General features: G+C 41.5%; 2 protein-coding genes and 1 pseudogene across 2 annotated transcripts; all 3 read right to left on the bottom strand.

Moving 5' to 3' along the window:
- Positions 1 to 1885: 1885 nt before the first annotated feature.
- On the bottom strand, positions 1886 to 3129 carry LOC121055779 (annotated as a pseudogene).
- A 2459-nt stretch (positions 3130 to 5588) lies between these two features.
- On the bottom strand, positions 5589 to 9036 carry LOC102704655 (WUSCHEL-related homeobox 8). The gene is made up of 3 exons (XM_006644845.3): positions 8123 to 9036; positions 6503 to 7021; positions 5589 to 6421 (listed from the first exon to the last, which is right to left on the bottom strand). The coding sequence occupies exons 1-3, from the start codon at positions 8331 to 8333 to the stop codon at positions 6339 to 6341; spliced, it is 813 nt and encodes a 270-aa protein (XP_006644908.1). The 5' UTR covers positions 8334 to 9036; the 3' UTR covers positions 5589 to 6338.
- A 5432-nt stretch (positions 9037 to 14468) lies between these two features.
- On the bottom strand, positions 14469 to 18108 carry LOC102704373 (KH domain-containing protein SPIN1-like). The gene is made up of 7 exons (XM_006644844.3): positions 17681 to 18108; positions 17404 to 17492; positions 16941 to 17092; positions 15989 to 16099; positions 15749 to 15865; positions 15431 to 15574; positions 14469 to 15143 (listed from the first exon to the last, which is right to left on the bottom strand). Exons 1-7 carry the CDS (start codon positions 17776 to 17778, stop codon positions 15003 to 15005), a joined length of 852 nt encoding a protein of 283 aa, XP_006644907.1. The 5' UTR covers positions 17779 to 18108; the 3' UTR covers positions 14469 to 15002.
- Positions 18109 to 19710: the final 1602 nt, after the last annotated feature.

Genomic DNA, 19710 nt, shown 5'->3' with positions numbered 1-19710 from the left:
CGCTCCGTACGTGTCTATTATTGGTTCCAATCCGCCGCGCGCGCGCGCGCCGTGTTTGGCGTCGTGTCGGCGAGAGCGCCGCGCGGTGCATCCGCCCCCATCCGACCGTCGTTCAGACCGGCGTGCCGTGGCGCGCCGCACCGGCACGTACTGCAGACTCCCGCGTGGCGGCGCGTTACCGTTGTTCAGACCCGGCGGCGATGGCGATGCAAAGATGCACAGGCCGGGCCACGGCCGCCACAGAAATAGTGGCGAGCAGCGCATGCAGGAACTGCCGGGAGGGGAGGGCGCACTCGACATGGACGGTGTACTACGTACGTGGGGGTGGCTCAGCTCAGCGGCAGCCGCGGCATTTTTGGCCCGACGAAGCAATTAAGCGCGCGGGGTACAGCGGGGGGTCACTCGGGTGCCGCCCCACGACGCCAACGTGAGGGCCGCTCCGCCTCCGCCTCCGCTCCTGACTGATTTGTCACGAATTAAAGGTGGTGATGTTGCACCTGCCACCTTGGCGACGCCGCTGCTCGAGGACTTTTCATCCATTCTGTTGTTCTTTTCTTTTCTTTTTTTTTTTTTGCCTCCGCGTACCGTTCTTTTCGGCTGATGCATACCGGCTAATTAGCCACGAGTAAAACGAGGAATGTAATTAATATGTGATTAATTGAGTATCGCTCCATTTGTCTTAAAATAAGTTTATTTTTCAGTTTTTCGATATAATGTTTGACTCTTCGTTTTATTTATTTTTTTAATAAATATTTTTTTATTATTAGATGACTGATACATTAGTTAGATTCATTCATTAATTAATGTATATGTTTTGCATAAGTGACTAATACATTAATGTCAACAGGAATGTACATTGCTACCCATTTAAGTATGTAGCTATTACCAATTTAAGAGCAACTCCAATGGTCTAGGTATAATCCTAGCTAAATTTAGAGTTTTAGTAGCCCTGTAAAAAAAATAGAAGGCTTTAAAAATGGAGAGGAAACCAACAGGCTATCTAAATTCCTTGAGTAGCCATATTTAAAACCTCCACGACATCTTGTCTGCTCGAACTTGTATCACTTCTTTCTCCATCAAAAAAAAGAAAAATCAGTATCTTCAATATTTGACAGGAATTCTTCAAAGTATTGCTCAGCCTCTTCAGTAAGACGTGTTGACAGCCTAGCTCTATCATTGTTGCTCTGGAATATATATACATCACGCTCAAATTCGCTAACACTCGATAATATAGGAACAAGTTGAGATGCAGTGAAGCAAACTTACTCTTTTATATCGTGGTTGCTTTTCTGAATTCATATTCTTCTTACTAGTAGGTAACAGTTCCTTAACGATTTTTGTGAGTTCATGACCACGCTGTTCTTCTGCTGCTAATTGAGCTAACATTTTCTGACTGAAAGACACATTGAAAAGTAATAAAGCTTATTAAATAAAAAAAAGATGGCTTAATGGGGAACAAGAAAAAAAAAAGAACTGCTAAACATTACCTCTTCCAACTTGCTGGTGTAACTCTTGCGGAGCTCAGTAATAACCTGAGTTGGTTGTGCATCAGCATTTGTTGCTTTTCCTGAAGGTTCAGATTTTTTCGCAACCTAGAGAAATGCAATCGAAGTTAATATGCATTTAATCATGATGTCATTTACAATATATGTCAAAACATGACGAGATTTTAGCAATCAAGTATAGTATATTTTAGAGTCTAGATCAGAACAGCTTAGAACTAATTAAGGTAAGTACAGTAGTATGCCATAGGGTACATTTTCAAGCTGAGTCCTGATCTCTTCAACAGCTTGCCTGACTTCTTTACACATCACATCATACAGTGGGCTTTCCTCATTACGGAATCGACAGTCCTATCAAATTCCACAAGAATATAAAAGGGATATCTGATAAATTCCATCAACCGAAGCAGCATAAACCATCAACCAAAGCAGTGTAAGCCTGACATACCTAAACAACATCAAAAGTTGACAACTGAATAAATGAGAACATAATAGTTTCATGACACTTGACTCTAATAGTTTCGTGACAAGAACAAAATAGAACCTGAACTCAAACTGGAACTGCGCTAAAACTAAACTCAAACTGGAACTACGCTAAAACTAGACACATCTAGATATTGAAACGTCTTGCAATAATCTCATTCTGACGCCCTTCATAATATTGTTGTTGTTTGTAGTTCATTGTGCTCAAATTCAAACCAAGAATTCTATCCTCTTCTTGCTGTCTTTGGAACTCAAACTTTTCTTTCTCCAATTTGATTCTTTCTTCCTGCAGAGCAAAGACTTTGTTGCACCTCTCTTCTTTCTTCAACTCTTTGTCATGGTCAGCTTCTTTCTTCTTTGCCATTAGATAGTCAACAGCTTCGACGGTCGAACGTTGCCGTAGCTTCTGTTTCTCCTTCTTCTTTCCTTCAGGTCTTCCTGATAGTTGAGAATCAGAACCACTAGCAGGAGGGGCAGCAGGGGGATCCAATTCAATACATGAATTTGCCACTGTCTTTTGTTTCTTATTGCTTGTTTTTTTTGGCACATCCAACTTCCTTGCCTTTCTCCATCCACTTGGGCTTATCCTTCAGGATATTCCAGCAATGCATCAAGGTAAACTTCTTATGCTTCTTGTCTTCAGCCTTGAACAGTGCACAAGCTTTTGCAATCTGCACATTTCAAACGACAATAATCATGGCAAAGAAAACCTGAAAGAAATGATCTAGCACTCAAATATTGTGTGTACCTTGTCATCAACTCTAGAACCACTTTGGTTCCTAGCCTCAATCCTAGACACACATCCACAAAACAAAGTCACATCATGTAGTATAGTGAACCAACGATTCATTAGAGAATTTTCTGTACGAGTTGACTCGAACGTCTTGTTTGCATGGAAATATTCATGTATTCTTCTCGAAAACGTGCCATGTGATTGATCAACTTCTTGAATAGGATCCATGCCCATATTCAGCCGAGCTGATACAAGAAGTATGTCCTCCTCGGTACTGAAATTTTTTGTTCTACCCTAAGAACTCTTGGCTGTTGCATGAGCTTGATGGATGGTTTCCTCACTGGTAAGTGTGTCATCTTGAGATTCTTGAAAACCACTCATTAGGAGATCAGTGTAAGACCTTGTATCCATAGCACCTATGAAGTGACTAGCACTAGTATGACAATTATGAATGAATGACTAGAATCAGCCATTATCTGTTTTGTTGTGCTCTAGTATGACAAGGTAGAAAAATTACAAGCTGTTTATAAATGTTGTGTACAATTTCAGACTTTTGATGCAGATCAATCAACAAGTCTATATAAAGACATGATTGGGTGTACGTTGTATGCACCTACGTATACTTTTCTCTTTTTTGTTCCATGTACATATAGAATTAAATGTTGTATTGCACAATAAGAAATTGGAAGCTATAAAATCACCATCCATGTAGAGTTTATCTGTTTAGTTTACCAAATTAGACTACTAATTTAGTTGTGAATATAATGGTTATGGACAGTAAGTATAAAGTGAAGGGACGAGAGTGAAGGTGTCGTATACAATTGCAAGGTGTCGTATACAATTGCATCTATACATGTACTCTTCTAGTATATACACTTTAGAATGAGATACTGCTACAGAATGACAAACCATATACTACATGCACTGCATATATGCATCTGCATTTTTTGCATGAACTAAATACCATGCAATTAATAATTAACCATCCAATTAATTACATCAAATAAAGGAACAATCAAATTAGCAAACAGACTACATCAATTGGAACAACATCTCACCATTGCAGACCTCCTCGTCGCCAACTTGGGTTTCGTTGAGCACATCCTCCGGCATCTGGCCATTGCAGCCTATGGAAGGAATCACTCGACGACAGATCGATTCGAAACCAGATTGATCCAACTCTCTCTCTGAGCGACGACCCTTCGGATCCACCCTTGCTGCTGCAACCTGAGAAAAAAATACCAGTCCCGGTGGATTCATTCCAGGAGCTGCTTTCCCCATGCGACGTTGAACGGGGATGCGGTGGCCTCCACATGGCGGGACGATGACAGGAGGGCGTGATGACAAGGGCGAGGGTACTGGATGGCGGCGGGTGAGGGCGCGGCAGGAGGAGTAGGGCGAGGCCGCGGCAGGGCGAGGTCGGGTAGGGCACGACGGAGGGAGGGCGGGTCCGCGACAGGACGAGGGCGGGCGAGCGAATGCGCGGCTGCGGGTGCAACGGCGGGAGGGCGGGGCGACGGCAGGACGAGGGCGGGCAGGTGAGGGCATGGCTACGGGAGGGCGGGGACGCGGGACGATGTGGCCGAGAGCTGCGCGGGAGGGGAAAAAAGCGCGCGAACAATGCGTCGGGTGCGCGGGAGGAAGGGTATGGCGAGCACGACTGGCTTAGCAAACATACCTAGCGATCACGATACTATTGCTAGCCAGATAGCGACTCTACCTTTTTCTGAAGTTTTTCTATTTTTACACAAGCAACTCAGTTTACATGGTCTTTTGGAGTTGCTCTAACTATGGGTCATTCACTGATTAATTAATTGTTGTCCTTGTCTCTTGAGAGTGAAAATCATGTTTGTTCACAAATTAGATGTTCTATTATATTGTTTCTTGTATTACTAATTGAGTGATGCATTAATCGTGTATACATATAACATCAGATAATTTTAGTTCATTTCTGAGCTGAGTCCGCAGCATATTCACCATCTTAAAACAATCTGCTCCACCCACGTTCAAACATACTTTGAATCCGCTTTTAAAATATGACATTGGACATGATGTGACCATTATCAGTTTGAATTCAATTCGTCTAAACCCTTAGGCTCAACTCCAACATGGAGTCACAAGGCTACTCACTATATCACCACAGTACAAATATGTGTTTTGAGTTCATTCGACATGTGTTTTGAGTTCATTGGACAGGGTGGGGACAGGACCAGTCCACTATATCACCACAGTACAAACATGTGTTTTGAGTTCACTGGACAGGGTGGGGACAAGACCAGTCCACTTTTGGTGGTGTTTGGTTTGAAGACAAACGAATATACATAAGAACTAATTGTACTACCTGCGTACGACTGAAATATTGTAACATTGATTAGACAAAAGAGATCAAGTGAGTAACACTACAGCTGTTGATCAATTAAGTCATACGTAAATCGAATGGTTGAGTCGTACGCATAGCAATTTCTCAAATAAAACAAGATCATCTCCGAAGGGATCCAGGACTTGCTTATACCTAAAAAAGATGACGAACCAATCCATCCCACTTGCTCTTTCTTCCTCATATACATGCCACCATCAAATCCCCACAAAAACAATATCCCTTGTCACACAAATAGCTGGGACTATCCCATCCAAAACATAGGATGGGTGTAACATATCAAATATCATCCCCAAACCAAACACACGCGAAATACACTTATCGCCCTAAAGGCTAAGTAACTGATCGCTAAAAGATCAATAATAATGGGATATCACAAAAAGCAAAAATAATAATAAACCATAAAAAAGTTACAATGAAGAAAAAATAAAAACAGAAACCACAAAATAAGTTTATAGAAAATAAGACAGGATGATATGCAAAATATCGACCTCATTACATCTCAGAAGGCTATTGAACATAAATAAATGGGATAGTTCAAAGGCTAATGAATACAGTACCGGTTTCATTATTCCATTGGCCCATGACAACGATAACATGCACTGAGAATTCCCATAACTAGGTAATAATTGTTTCAAGATGTAAGGCAAATCCTACGGGGACACCATAGGGAGAATTGCTCATTTCAAGACATGAAGAATTGTACATTGCCAAAATGCAAACATTTTTGGCTTAGTCAAAATCTGGCAAACCATGCCAACATGACCACAGTATCTAGGCAGGCACTGTCTAATCTCCAGCTAGCTCAGTGATCTTCACAACCGATTGCCTCCCACTACCTGGCAGACAAGTAGACAACAACGCGACCATGCGACTCTATCAGACCAGAAACTTTACCATGGTCAAGACTCAAGAGCAACTAAAAACCGACTCATTTGTCTGATTGATTCAGCCTTTAGGACAGAGTGAAAGAAGATCATTACAAACTCAGCCTCAATACCCACACAATAACCTAAGTATGCATAGTGCTATTTATCGGCTTCTTACGGCTAATTCAGCAAAAGAACAGGTTTCTGCTAGAACTATTCCCCGGACACATGTCAACAAGACCATGATAACCAACGTGGCGAACTTCTCAATTTCAGTAAGCAAAATGAACGGCAAGTTACCGGCTTAACTTTTTACAGGACGCAACAGTGTGGCACCAAATGCAACCAATCTAGTAACCAGATTTGCCGTGTCATCAATACATATCAAAGCTTTCACCAGATCGCATGTGGGGGAAGCTCCCGGGGCTTTCAACTTTACCTAGAAAATGATCAATTCCTGCAAAATTGAACCAAACTTTTCAGTATTTTCAGTTTAACAGCGTCTAATGAAAAGCAAGGGTGTTTGCAATGGAGGTACTTGGATTTGACATAACATTGTCGTAGAAGGACATCTGGCCCAGGCTGCCTGACGATCTTGAGCTACTGTCATTGGATGCATACATCATACGACGAATTTGGTCATGCTCAGTGTCAAAGTGGTGCACCTCCGAGATCCTTTCAGTATTGTGATCTCTCATGGCTATGTTCTGGTGGAGTGGTCTATCTGATCTGGGCTTCTTGTCAGTTAGGGACTCTTCATCTGCTTCAGCTTCAGATTCTGCATTATTATTTGGTAAAGCAGCCTGCTTCCGTTTCGATCGTGCCCGCCTGTTCTGGAACCAGTTGTAGACATTTGTCTCCGAGATCTGGCCATGCTGTGAGAGCTCTGCTGTTATCTCTTTTATCTTTTGCTTACTTGGTGTTCCATTGCCTTGGTCAAAGATGTTCTCAAGGATCTGCAACTGCATCGGGGTCGGTGTCCATCGCTGCCTTGCTGTGATCTTGTGACCTCCCGGAACCATTAGAGGATCACAGTAAAGATTACCAAGCCTCATTCCTGAAGAAGAAAACAACTCTCAGTTGACAGTAAAGAAACTGTCTTAGGAAAATGTACACTACAGAAGTGCTGACCAAATAAAATCAGAATGGGCAGATGCCTAGATCAACGAATTATGTTTTGGAAATCCTTTCTGAAGGGAGGGTAATGTACACTGACTACACATAATTTTCAAGTACAAAAATAAGCTACTAGCAAGTAGTTCATATAAATCAATGTGCCATTACAGCATAGAAAAGTATAAACAGCATACAAGTGTGATGAGATGATTAAAAAATTGCATCAGAAGCATTAGTGTTTGACCAAGTGAAAGACAAACAACATGTTATGAGATTCCTGCATGTCAAGCTCAGATTCTGCAGATAGCAGAAGATTGCGGAGGTGCACATGCCACAAAATGGTAATTGGACCCACATGACAATTCTAAGTCACTGGCTGTTGCTACTGTATTAAATTTCAATTATGTCATTTGAACTTCTCTTTGGACACAAATACTTATACCAGTATAAATATAAACGAAATGAAATAAAAGAATAACAGTGCGAATGCTGAGTGGTAACTAATATACCAGGACTTTTACAGCCAACACAAATAACTTAATCAGTTGTCTCAATGAAATATGACCTAGAGCAAATTAATCAAACATAAGCGCATTCGATCAAAAGAATATATGTAGGATTTCAATATTTAACGTGGACCCAACCTACTTTCAACCTCCCACCAACGCCACAGATGTTCTGGCACTTTCTATGGCTTTCAGTTTAATAAACGGGCAATATGACATACTGATCAGAACAGCAATTGAAATGTACACGATCGGTTCAGAAGTACCAAACCACCAAGAACACTTGAAATAAAACCTGATCATTCAGATTTTTCGCAAAAATAGTTAAACAGGTCCCAGCCATATTGCCTCTAACTTAAAAGCATAGTACTTACAGATCTGACAATTTCTTTTCTGAGGGACCATCTCTGAACTCGACTCAATGATGCATCCTTAAAACGAAATTATACGGCAGACACATCACATAGTACCTTTTCTCTTTCTGCTGAAAGAATAAATGCAACCCTGACGGTGCGTGATCCCAAATTTGTACTGACCTGCAATGGAGTCCTGCTGCGCAGTGAGGGCGCGGTGCATCTCGACGAGCTGCTCGCAGATGGTGGCGTAGATGGAGATCTGCTTCCGGAGCACCTCCATCTGCTCGTCCGTCATCACCTTGACGTACCCCAGCCCTTCCCCTCCGCCCCTGTCGTCCACCGCCTCGCCGGCCGCGGCGGAGGAGGCCACCTTGGCCTTGTCCCACTCCATGGCTGGGCTCCCCCGGGCCTCTAGAGACCAAAAGATGGTATCTTGGAAGGGGCCGAGAGATGAGAATTAGGAAAGTTGTGTTCTTTGGGGCAGCAAAAATGGAAGGAAATCTCTCTTTCGAAAAAGGAAAATTTAAAAACGGAAGAAAATCTGACGGAGGAGATATTCAGCCGGACAGCAACAGCGGCCAGAACCCGGATGGAAAGAATGCGGAAAAGATGACGCCTTCCACCAGGCGAAGGCCCACGGAGGTGCGGAGGGGTTGACGACCAGGAGGAGGCGGCGGCGATTGGGGCTCCAAGAGGAAGAGGAGGAGGCGACGCTTAGGCTCGACGGCGACGACGAGCACCCCCGGGCGCGCAGGGCTCGACGGCCGTGGCCGGCGCTCGAGGACGAGGCAGGTGGGGAGGGCGACGGCCGGTGGTGGCACGGGGCCTCGACTACGCGGCGACGGCGACGGCGCGCCACAAGCTCGAAGCCTCGAAGACGACGCTCGGCTCAGCGAGCGATGGCTGGCGCTCGCCGGCTCTGTCAGCTCGTGCGGCGGCTCCCAGACGATCGCGATTACTGTGGGACGGACTGATTGCTGGTTGTTTCTTGAACAACCCACCTCGCCTGACGAGAAGACGAGTGGAGAGGTTGGGGGAGAAGAGAGGAGCAAGCTGATCAGAGTACGCAGGCGTTATAGGTATTGCTGTTACAGGGCAGAGGAGAAGGAATGTGCCAGTCTTTGTAGCAGCAGTATTGGACACTGCTACCCCAGGTTTGGTCGTAATTCATTTCAGTTCCCTGTCACTTGTTATTTTAATAATCCCTGGTAAGGAGAGTTCTTCATTCTACTCTTAATCCCCAAGTCCTAACTATTTTTAGTCCACCTCCCTTATCCATATTCTATCCGATCTAAAATAAACAGATGAATTTATTTATTTTGGAAGAGAAAGCATGTTTTACTTTTCTTTTATTTCATATTGACGGTATTTGACGGTTTAATCATTTGAGCTATGATTTATATAAGAACTTTACATGGGCTTATTTGCTTGAGAAATACATTGGCTATAAATAATTTATACAACATATAAGCCCCTTTTGTGTGTTTAGAGTTGTGCTGTCTTCTTACCTTTAGTCGAGCTATGATTTTTGTAACCCGTAATAGTTTAACCCTCAAATTATGTAATGATCGGTTATAGCCTCTCAGCCTAATATTTTTGTAAAAAATTAAATTTTTAATTTTATAGTTGATTTTGAGCTTTTTTTAATCATAATTTATTTTTCATCCTTACTTGATCGCTAAGAACATATATAAATATTTTATTCGTAAATTATTTTTATTTGCAAACATGACGTTTGGTTCACCTCCTCTTTAGAACAAAGGCTGAACTGGATCCATTATAAAAAATGGATGGTTTAATGAGGCTCGATCTGGCCACAAAGTTAACCAACCTTTTTCTTTTCAAAACTATCAGAGAACAGTATTCCGTTTCAACCATATAGACGTGGTACACAGGCTTTGGACTAGCATGAAAAAGAGAATATATTTTTTCATTCTTTTTATCCTAAAATAAGCTCATCTCTAAACAAAAATAGGAAACAAATGTATGAGAACTAGAAAAGCATAAAATACTTTGAGATTTGTTAAAGTGAGAGATATTTAAGAACTTTTACTTTGTACATATAAAATTAGTCAAAATTAAAACTATTTTGAGACGGAAGGATACGTTGGACTTAAACTCGCACGAAAACAACAATATAACATGTATCTCCACCCCAATGTTGAGGTATACCATATCCATTAACCCAGCAAACTATAAGAGCAAGTTCAATAGTATAGCCAATTGCTAATTTCAATTTACCTATAGTCAATCTAATAATCAATTTATACCATAGTTACCTATAAAAATATTAATATATGGTCTCATATATTATACATATATTTTATCTTGTTCACCTCTCTTCTCTTTCATCTCTTATCTAAAATAAAATATTATTGTAAGGAGCGGGAAGTGGAGTAGGAGTAGAGTGGAAGTGCGTGAAAAGAAAGTGCAGCGCGCCCGTAAAGCGAGGGCGAAGAATGATTGTGGCGTGGCCATGTGATGTGAGGCCGGACTGAAGACGACCCAAAGATGCGTGCGTGATTGGTTACGCGTACCCGCCCGTAACCGATCGGCACTCATGGTTAATTAGCTGTTGGGCAATTTAGCTTCTGCTGCTGCTGCTACCGGACAACCACACACACAACCAGCGTAGTGGGATACGGTATTATTGGAGGGGGCAGCAACGATCCCCCGTTTCTCCTCCCAGCCGCTCCGTCACTTCAAGAGCACATGCACTGCTCCATCGCGATATAAATACATTTCTAATATCGTAGCAATAAAATAAATTAGTACTGCAAGATGTGAGAGCAAAGTTAAAAAACATTTAAATAGGGTATCTGACGGAACAACCAGTACTGCACAAATATATTTTTATAAGATAAATTTGAATTTTAGAAATACGTAATCACAATGAGCACTCGACTGGCTCTTGGACTTGGACAGCAACAGAACATTCAGTCTGCACCAGCAGCAGCTGCAACAAGGAGAGGAGACGAGTCTTGAGGAGAGATTCTAAAGTGCGTGGCCGAATGGGGTAGGCAATTGATTGGCTACAAGTGTAGCCAGCCCCCCCCCCCCCCCCCCCCCCCCACTAGATAGCGGAGAGTAGAGAGACCGAGAGGAAAGCGAAGGCGTGTCAACAAAGAGAGAGAGGGGTGTCATTTGACCCCGGCCGGCATTAAGATACTGTTTAGATTGAGAAAATTTTTAGGAGAAGTGTCACGTAAAATGTTTGATCGGGTGTCGGAAAGGGTTTTTTGAAAAAACGAATTTCACGGCTAGCCTAGAAACCGCGAGACGAATCTTTTGAGCCTAATTAATCCATCATTAGCACATGTTGATTATTGTAGCACTTATGACTAATTATAGGCTAATTAGGATCAAAAGATTCGTCTCAAGATTTCTTACATAACTTTGCAATTAGTTTTTTGATTTATCTATGTTTAATGTTTTATTTAGGTGTCTAATAATTCGATGTGATGTTTTTGGAAACTAAAGAAGGCCTGAGTCGAAAGGTTTTGAGAGGCCGATGTGATGGCGATGCCTCCCTCTTTTGGACTAACACGCATGTAGAACAGCATGCACATGCTCTTTTCTACCACAAATCCTGCCGCGTCCGGCGTCTCTCTCGCCGTCTCCTCTTCTAGTCCTATACCTGTGCCTGTGTGGAACCACCGAACCCGCGCGAAATTTTTCAGGTCGATCGAAAAATTTCTATGCTTATGGTTATAATAGTTATATACTATTATAAGAATAGGGATAATAATTTTGCCCACGGTAGAGGTATCCGTGGATATTTTTCTATGCTTATACTTCTATACTATTCTAATTTGGGATGATAATTTTGTCCACGGTATGGGTACCCAATCCGATGGGCATTGGATATGTGTGTAACTTTTTGCCTGTGGACATGTCCGTCCATGACCTGAGTACCTAATGGGTAGTAGCTGGGTTTTAATTTTTACCCGTGGATAACTGGTGTCTGACCTGAATATATATAGGAGGATCAATAGACTTTTTTTGTCCAATTGGCCCATATAAAAACATAAAGTCTAAAGAACGTTATTCTGTTCCGGACGGGATAATTAAATAAATTTACAGAAAGTGGGTCTCCGCCTGCACATGCAGGTTGAGGTTACTGCCGCCGCCGCCATGAAGTTTCGCTGGCTCGTTCTCCGTTGACGGCTCCAGCGCCTCGAACATCCTATGTCAGTTGTGCAACTCGTTCCACAAGCCACCGTCGTGAAGTTGTTGTTATTGTATGGCGCCCGATGGTGCCCCGTATGCTGGGCGCGTGACACAAGCACGTCGACGGCATGCAGCGCCTCGACGCTAGGGGAAAGCATGCGCGGGTTCTTGTGGCCCACCTGGCCGGGCACGACACATGCCGTGAACACGCTAGCGAGCGCGTGCGCGCCGATGGGGGCGCTGGCGGCCGTGACCACTACGTCGATGGGCGTATTGGCTTAGTTTTGCTTGTGTTGAGCGTGAATGTCTTCTAGTATTTTTATGGGATCAATCGATACCTATTGATATTTTCTGATACATGTTCATACCTTCTAGTATCATGCCATACCACTTAGAACCTAATGAACGCCCTATTGATACTAGATGATAGCATCAAGTATCTTTTAGTATCATCTGACACCTGTTGATACTAATCAGTATCATCCTGATTTTCATATGGGATCAATTGATATTTATTGATACTTACTGATGCCTATTGATACATGTAGGCATCGTATGATACCACTTAGAACCTAATGGTTTAATGAGCTATCTAGGATACCAATAAAATATACTTGCATTGGTGCTACCATGCATCATATGAAATACCAGGATGTGATAACATGTAGTCTCATACAACAGTTGCGTATAGCAAGTTATCATGGCTCTGTAGCGTTATGAGGAAGTGCGGCGGTGCGCGCGGTGCGGAGGCGCGTACATTATTTATATCGTTCGTACGGTATACCGCATGCTAGCCGTCCTTATATAAGCATAAACACAAGTAAAAAATGGTGTAAGTGTGGTGTCGTGCCCCTAACTCTGGATTTTATTAAGATTCGGACATGTGTTAACCTATCTTACGGACGCACATGGTTTATCTAATCTCTGTCAAGGAAAAGAGAGACACCGGAATTTGGCGCCATCCGTGTCTGCGCGTTACAGGCTTTCTTTTCTGAATTTTATAACCGCTTTTTCCCCCGTCTCCCGTCTCCGGGAGTCGTCTCTCCACGTACCTGCTTTTGTCCCTTGTGCAGTGTTTTCAAACAAAGAGAAAAATGGTAGTACCGGACAGCCGTATATACTACTGTACTAGGCGTATAGCCACGTAGACTGTATTGTATTTAGGGGTGGTAATGGACTCAACTATTTTACTTATAAAATTTAAGAACCGGGTTCAAAACGATTAAAAATAAAATTATATAGAGTTTTGAGCTAAAAAAATTTTAAGAATTAAATAGGGTTGTGAAAGAACCCACGGGCCTTAGCCCATTCCCATCCCTAATTATGCTGCACTGCTACTATAGTAGAGTCAGCTGTGAGCTCCGAAGACTCGGCGAAGAAAAGAAAAAAAAGACAGAGAGAAGAAGTGCTTGCCTGCCTTGGAATTTTTGAATTTTATTTATTAAATAATTTACAAATTTAATTTTGCATTTCAAAAAATCACAAAACTAACCTCCTGCTCATCGTTTCTGGCTGTTCGTCGCGACTGAGTGCACGTCACCTTTCCGCCCTCCTCTCCTAGACGACGGCAGGAGGCTAGTTTTGTGTTTTTAAATGCAAAATTAAATTGTAAATTATTTAATAAATAAAATTAATTCAAAAAATTCCCTTGACGACGCAGCCGGATGGCACGCACGGGCGCTCCGGCGAGGCGGCGGCCCGCGGTCTTCCCGAGCGACCTGGTTGGCGAGTGGGCCGCCGCCGCCGCCTGAGCTGCGTGGGTGAACAGACGGCGGGCCACGTGGGAAACGGCGAGCGCGGCCCAGTTGCCGATGCGGCCCGCGGCCAACGCTTGGTGGGCCAAATACCGCTGGCTGGCTGGCTGGCTTGCATCGAGTTTTCCAGGAGAAACGTGCACGTGGAGAAAAGTTCTTTTAGGGTGGAAGTTTTGATGTTACACTTAAAAGTTTCGTACTTTTAACTTATCCTTACCGTTCTCAGATTTTTTTTCCTCGGATTTTAAGTGCACACTTTCTGAAATACTAAATAGTTATTTTTTAAAAAAAAGTTTTTATGAAAAAGTACGCCATCTTACATTTCTAAAGTAGATTTTTATTTTTTGGCTTCATAATAGTAAATTTTATCATTTATACCATTAAATAACTATCACAAAATCAGATAATTTTTTAACTTTTGTGCTTCATCACCAAAAGAACCCAGCCCTTCATGCTTTGACCTTTTCTTCTAAATTCAATGATGCTTCGTTTTCTACAAATATGATCAGATTCAAATAAGTTTGACTTTCAAAATGTTAAAACAACATGTAACACAAATGTTAAAACAACTTGTAACAGAATTGCTCTAAAGGGCGGGGTGTGCACCAGATCGCACCGCGCTAATCAGCAAATCTTGCTCATTTCAACTCAACAAAGTCACAGGCTAAACGGAAGACCACAACGCAAAATAGAGGTGCAAGGCAGGTAAAAGAGGACAGCAGGTAGCAGAAAATGCAAGCCGGAGAAGACATATGATCTGACCTGCAGGAGATATATGTGACAAAGGGCATGAAAATATGCTGCATACTTGCACAGGCATAGCTTGAAAATTTATGCTATTCTTCTACTTCAGGGTAAACTTAGCAACTCAGTGCACCGTCAACATAGTCATCAGCACTAGCAGTTCGTGGTAACGAAGCAAATAAACATTCTCATTTTACAGCCATGGAGATTCAACTACCTTGTCACCTCAGCCACGAGCTAATGTCATCAGGGGGTATCAAAATTCAGCAGCTAGCAATAGCAAAATTCCAACATCATAGAGTCTCAGAAAATAGGATTTTTCTATGTCATGAAAACAAGTCGATTAGAGCGCCTTTGGAGTGATCAAGGGGGCTTGGGGTGAGCCCCTCAAGTCATTGCTTCCCAAGTTTTGTGCTACCATTGCTGAAGGGAGAGGCACTGCCATTCTGATGGGGGCTATCCTCTCGATATGTAGAGTTTAACATGGCAAGCTCCCTAAGTTGTTGCCTCTTGAGAATGTCTTGTGACTCCTCCTACATAAGAAACCATGGAAGAATTAGGATTTACACGTATAGAAAGAAGAACATCTACAGTGCTTGACTGCTTGCTTCTCTTCCATTCCTTTAACTGTGGTAGTAGCCATAGAACAATTAAATATTAGCACAATTGCTCCAGAAATAAAATGTTATGACTTGGTCTAAGCCATAAATAGCTAACTCCAAAGTAACGCCATCCTTCAAATGTGTTGGTTCACGCGAGAGGTGCAGATTGAATAGTGTAAATGAAGTAGGTTAAGGCAATCGCAAAGTCGTATACACACCACTGGTTTCAACAAGTCCTCTAGTATTTCTTGAGCTTGTGCTAGTCTTGTGTCAATTACATCAGCAGGTAATTCAGCCTCAATCAAGATATGCGTTGGATCACTCAAGTGTTCATAGCCAGGCCTTCCCTTCAATTGTTCCTCCTAGAAGAAAACAAAAAGGTTGCATGTCAACAATATACGCTTGCCAGAAGCCCAAAATTGGATACAAGATAAGAGTCTAAGATCAACGATGGTCAGTTGTTCAGTATAACATTTTAACATACAAAAACTACATCCATATAGTTATGTGCAAACAAGCCAGAATTCATTATTTACCTTGATGGGATCTTTTATGGAGCCCTTTCCTCTGATGAAAACCCTGCAACCTGTTGAGGCTTCAACTCTCTTCAGCGAGTTTCCCCTCGGCCCAAGAAGACGGCCAATAAAATTGAACTGAAAAAAGTAGGATAGAGAAAGAGTAAATAAATGCTTCACATCAATCCTCATGTAGTTAGCCTTCATACAAGGGTTAAATGGGCAATTGTCCCTATTCATTATGGGTGTGAAACATCATACATGAGGATAAGCATCTGTTGGAACTTCCAGCCGCACAATCTTCTTCACAATGTAAGATGGGTCATGTCCTGCACCTTGCCAACCTATACTTCCACGAGGAATGCCATTTTTCTGCCAATCAAATCTAGTGTATGAGTACTTCAGTAAATGTACTTCTTTGGAGGTAATATGAACCAAGTAATCAAGCAACATGAGAACCAGAGTTGTGGAACATGTGAAAAATAATGTTCTAGTCCTTTCAACATGCATGTAAAAACTAAGATTATTTGTGTTGTGTTCATCTATGCACTATCCATAAGCTAGTCGAGACCAAGTATCCAAATGTTCAGAGATCATTGTTATGTACGTATTGTTTCAATCAACCAAGTCCACCTTCGAAGGATAGAAGGGCTTACAATAGTAGAATTGAAGGATGTAACAAGAGCATGACAGCGCACTTTAAAAACCAAATCCTATGCTGTATTCCCAATGCTCATTAACACAATTTTTCAGGAATTTGTGTATGCATCATAGTGAAAGCATGTCATGTTCGACCTGTGAATGTGGCGGCAGCTTGTTTATTTCATTAGCTTCCTATATTGGCATTTAATGGAATATTAGTTGTTCTGGTCAAATTAGGCGCTATCACAGTTGCTTCAGATGGAGCTGCTGTGGGTATTGGAAATGTATGCATCCAGGTTAGATTAATTTGTTACTCAATGTGCACTTCTATATCCAAACACAATTAAAACAACTTCATATGAATTCAGAGTATATCACTATATCTTAATAAAACCACCACCAAGTTCAAATTAAATTCCCTTCCTTCCGCGCACAAGTTATAATTGCAACGACTTGTATATTCTTTACTTTCCTAGTTCTGCATAGGCTTGCTATCACATATAATGCAGAGATAGCAAATAGAAAAATAATTCAACATCACAAAAGTATATTTAGCAATCAGCATAAATACCTCAGGGAGCACCCCATTCCATGGATTGAAACCATTTCCGCAAAAATTAGGCACCTGCGGCAATGGATGCATCTGGTTTGGACTTGCAATTGGCAGCCTCTCATGTTCCCTTACTCCAAGGTGGGAAAACATAGCAGACATTCTCATTATCTCTGCATGAATCAACGATCAGCATTGTTATTAATACATGTAGAACAATATATCATCAAAAGAAAGCTTAGATTTTTACAAAGCTACACATTTTCATAACATAAAATACTTTCATCAAATGCTGAAACACATGAGGTGATGAACTATGGTAAGTTGAGAGCACAAGTCCCCCGTACATCAGTCCACCGTGACATAATCAACAAACAAACGAAAAGATTGATCTTTTTAACACAAAGACGGCGCTCATTAAAAAAACTGATTAACTGTGAATCTAAGCAAGCTGGGTACTAAAATCCTGAATTAAATCTCTCACCTTGATTCAACAGCCTGCCGCAGATTGGGAGCACCTGCACAAAGGGACCAATCTTCTGTTGTTCCTGCAGCAACTCTGCCAGGTACTGACTGCGCCGGCCAATCCAATCAAGCATCCAACCCATACAGAAAAAGGATAACACGCGATTTCAGATGACGATCCAGGAACATCAAGAACACGGGAACACAAGATTGCTTCACGATTCCCAACAACCAACCCAAGAAAACAAAAAAAAAAGCAAGCAAGTTTCAAGAATCTAATCTCGGTAGCATCTTACCCGGCAGCGCCCGGCGATGGAGGCGGCCTCACCAGCGGCAGCGGAGACATCGCCCTGGCAGGGGAGAAGCATTTCTCCGTGTTCGTCAGCGCCTCCATGGCGGCGGCCGATTGGATTGGGGACGGATTAGCTGCTACCAATGGAGAGAACAGGATGGGGGACGACAAGATGTGATTTTGCTTTTTTATTCTTTTCTTCCGTTTTTATTGCGTTTTTATCTCCTCGTCGGTGCGCGCGGTAACAATCGCTGCTGGAAGATTTTGGCGAAATCTTGCATTCGAGGTGTCAAAAAATGGATCCTTTCAGAGGTTCTTCAGCTGACTCGCAATCTTTTTACCCCCGGTAGGGTTTATAGCCGCGGTCAGGTAGGTTTTTGGCGGCCGCCGCTCGCTCTGGTTGGCAATTTTTTTTTTTTTCCGGATTGGGAGGTAGGGTTTATGTCGCCAGCCTGACCAAATCTGTGCGACAGGTTGGAAATATAGGTGGATATGCAAAACTCAAAGGCATACAGCTCAATAATTAAATAAAAGTTTACTACTATTAATTCATACCTACGTATAGCATCATAGATTACAGTATAATTATTTAAGGTGGCAAATGTTTAATTAAGAGCATGTTTAGTTCACGAAAAGAAAAATTTTGGGTGTTACGTTGGACGTTAGATTAGATGTCGAAAGTAATTTTTAGACACAAATAAAAAATGAATTTGATAGCTTGCTTTGAAACCACGAGACGGATTTTTGAGCTTAATTAATCTGTCATTAGCACATGTGAGTGACTAGAACACTTATGGCTAATCATGCACTAATTAGACTCAAAAAATTTGTCTCATGATTTTGCCTCTAACTGTATAAATAGTTTTTCATCTATGTTTAAGCATAATGCTTAGTTTAGATGTCTAAAAAATTAATGTGATGTTTTTGGAAAAAAAAATAGGAAACTAAATGGACCCTAAGTTGATAACTGGCACTTTATGCCAGCTAAGGATCAACATCATATCATGTTGAGCGTAACTTTTGGATCTCTTTATTTGTGCACATGTTTTCAATATCACGCATGCACTCCCGAAATAAGTAGGGTTCCATTATTTGATTTCATTGTATTTGATATTGCTATATCATTTCTTGAATAAATGGCATTGCTATATTATCATTAGTTACTAATTACTTTTCAATGGCTATCATGTAATGTTGTGAAGCAATGTAGTAATAATTTGCATCCATTGCTTTATATATAAATTTACCTAACTAATAAGATCATTGAATCAAGATTTATGTTCAAGTTCAACTCACATGTGTAGTAGATGGGTTTATGATTTTTCTATTTTACACGGTTGGGGTATCACCACATGTCATTATTGCTTAATTATATGTTCCAATAAATGTTCCGTATAAACCCTAATATCATTATTAAAGCTAATAATAATAGTTGTGTTCTTCCATACATAGTGCAATGATATAGTAATTACTAATGGCATGATTGAAACAACCAACTTATATCCCATCCATAAATATGTACTTAAGGTTTTATTAAAATTAGTTTTCCAGTATAATATTTACATATCTTTGTATTAAGCAAGAAGGTTTTTCCTAGAACCTATTAACCCACAAGGTAAGGGAAGAAAAAAAATAAGAAAAAGGGAAGATCCCAAAAGAGGAAAAAATGGGGGTAAATCTAGAGGAATGGGATGATTGAAGAGCACTTTGGGCTAGTTATGATAAAAGGTCGTTACCTCCTCCCCCCTCCTCGCTTTGTGATCCTTTTCCTCTTAAAAATGCTTATTTTATTGCTTTGAACATCACCCACCCCATATTGAAGAGCTAGAGCCAATGGCGTGAAGAGAAAACCTAGTACTGTCTATAGAACATGTTCATACGCTCATTGTTTTAAAGTCAGATTGCATAAGTGTCGTAAATACATTCTAGGCCTACAACATCATTCATTTGAAGTGCTTCATATTATTGTCAAGGCAGTATTAAGGTGGATTTACTGTTAGAGGTAAAGTTTCGCTATGTCGGTAGAGGATGCCA

This window comes from Oryza brachyantha, chromosome 1, assembly GCF_000231095.2.
Source record: "Oryza brachyantha chromosome 1, ObraRS2, whole genome shotgun sequence".
In the NCBI taxonomy this organism is placed as follows: Eukaryota; Viridiplantae; Streptophyta; class Magnoliopsida; order Poales; family Poaceae; genus Oryza; species Oryza brachyantha.
The sequence above is the reverse complement of the archived record's forward strand: the minus strand, read 5'-3'. Positions and strand labels throughout refer to the sequence as shown.

Excerpts from the sequence above, each read along its gene's own strand:
- LOC102704655 (XM_006644845.3), bottom strand. The coding sequence starts at position 8,333 with ATGGAGTGGGACAAGGCCAAGGTGGCCTCCTCCGCCGCGGCCGGCGAG. Across the intron at positions 7,022-8,122 it reads GCAGCAGGACTCCATTGCAG|GAATGAGGCTTGGTAATCTT; the intron begins GTCAGTACAAAT and ends TTTCTTCTTCAG. Across the intron at positions 6,422-6,502 it reads CAATGTTATGTCAAATCCAA|GAATTGATCATTTTCTAGGT; the intron begins GTACCTCCATTG and ends TCAATTTTGCAG.
- LOC102704373 (XM_006644844.3), bottom strand. The coding sequence starts at position 17,778 with ATGGAGGCGCTGACGAACACGGAGAAATGCTTCTCCCCTGCCAGGGCG. Across the intron at positions 17,493-17,680 it reads CCATCGCCGGGCGCTGCCGG|TCAGTACCTGGCAGAGTTGC; the intron begins GTAAGATGCTAC and ends TGGCCGGCGCAG. Across the intron at positions 15,866-15,988 it reads CAACAGATGCTTATCCTCAT|TTCAATTTTATTGGCCGTCT; the intron begins GTATGATGTTTC and ends TACTTTTTTCAG.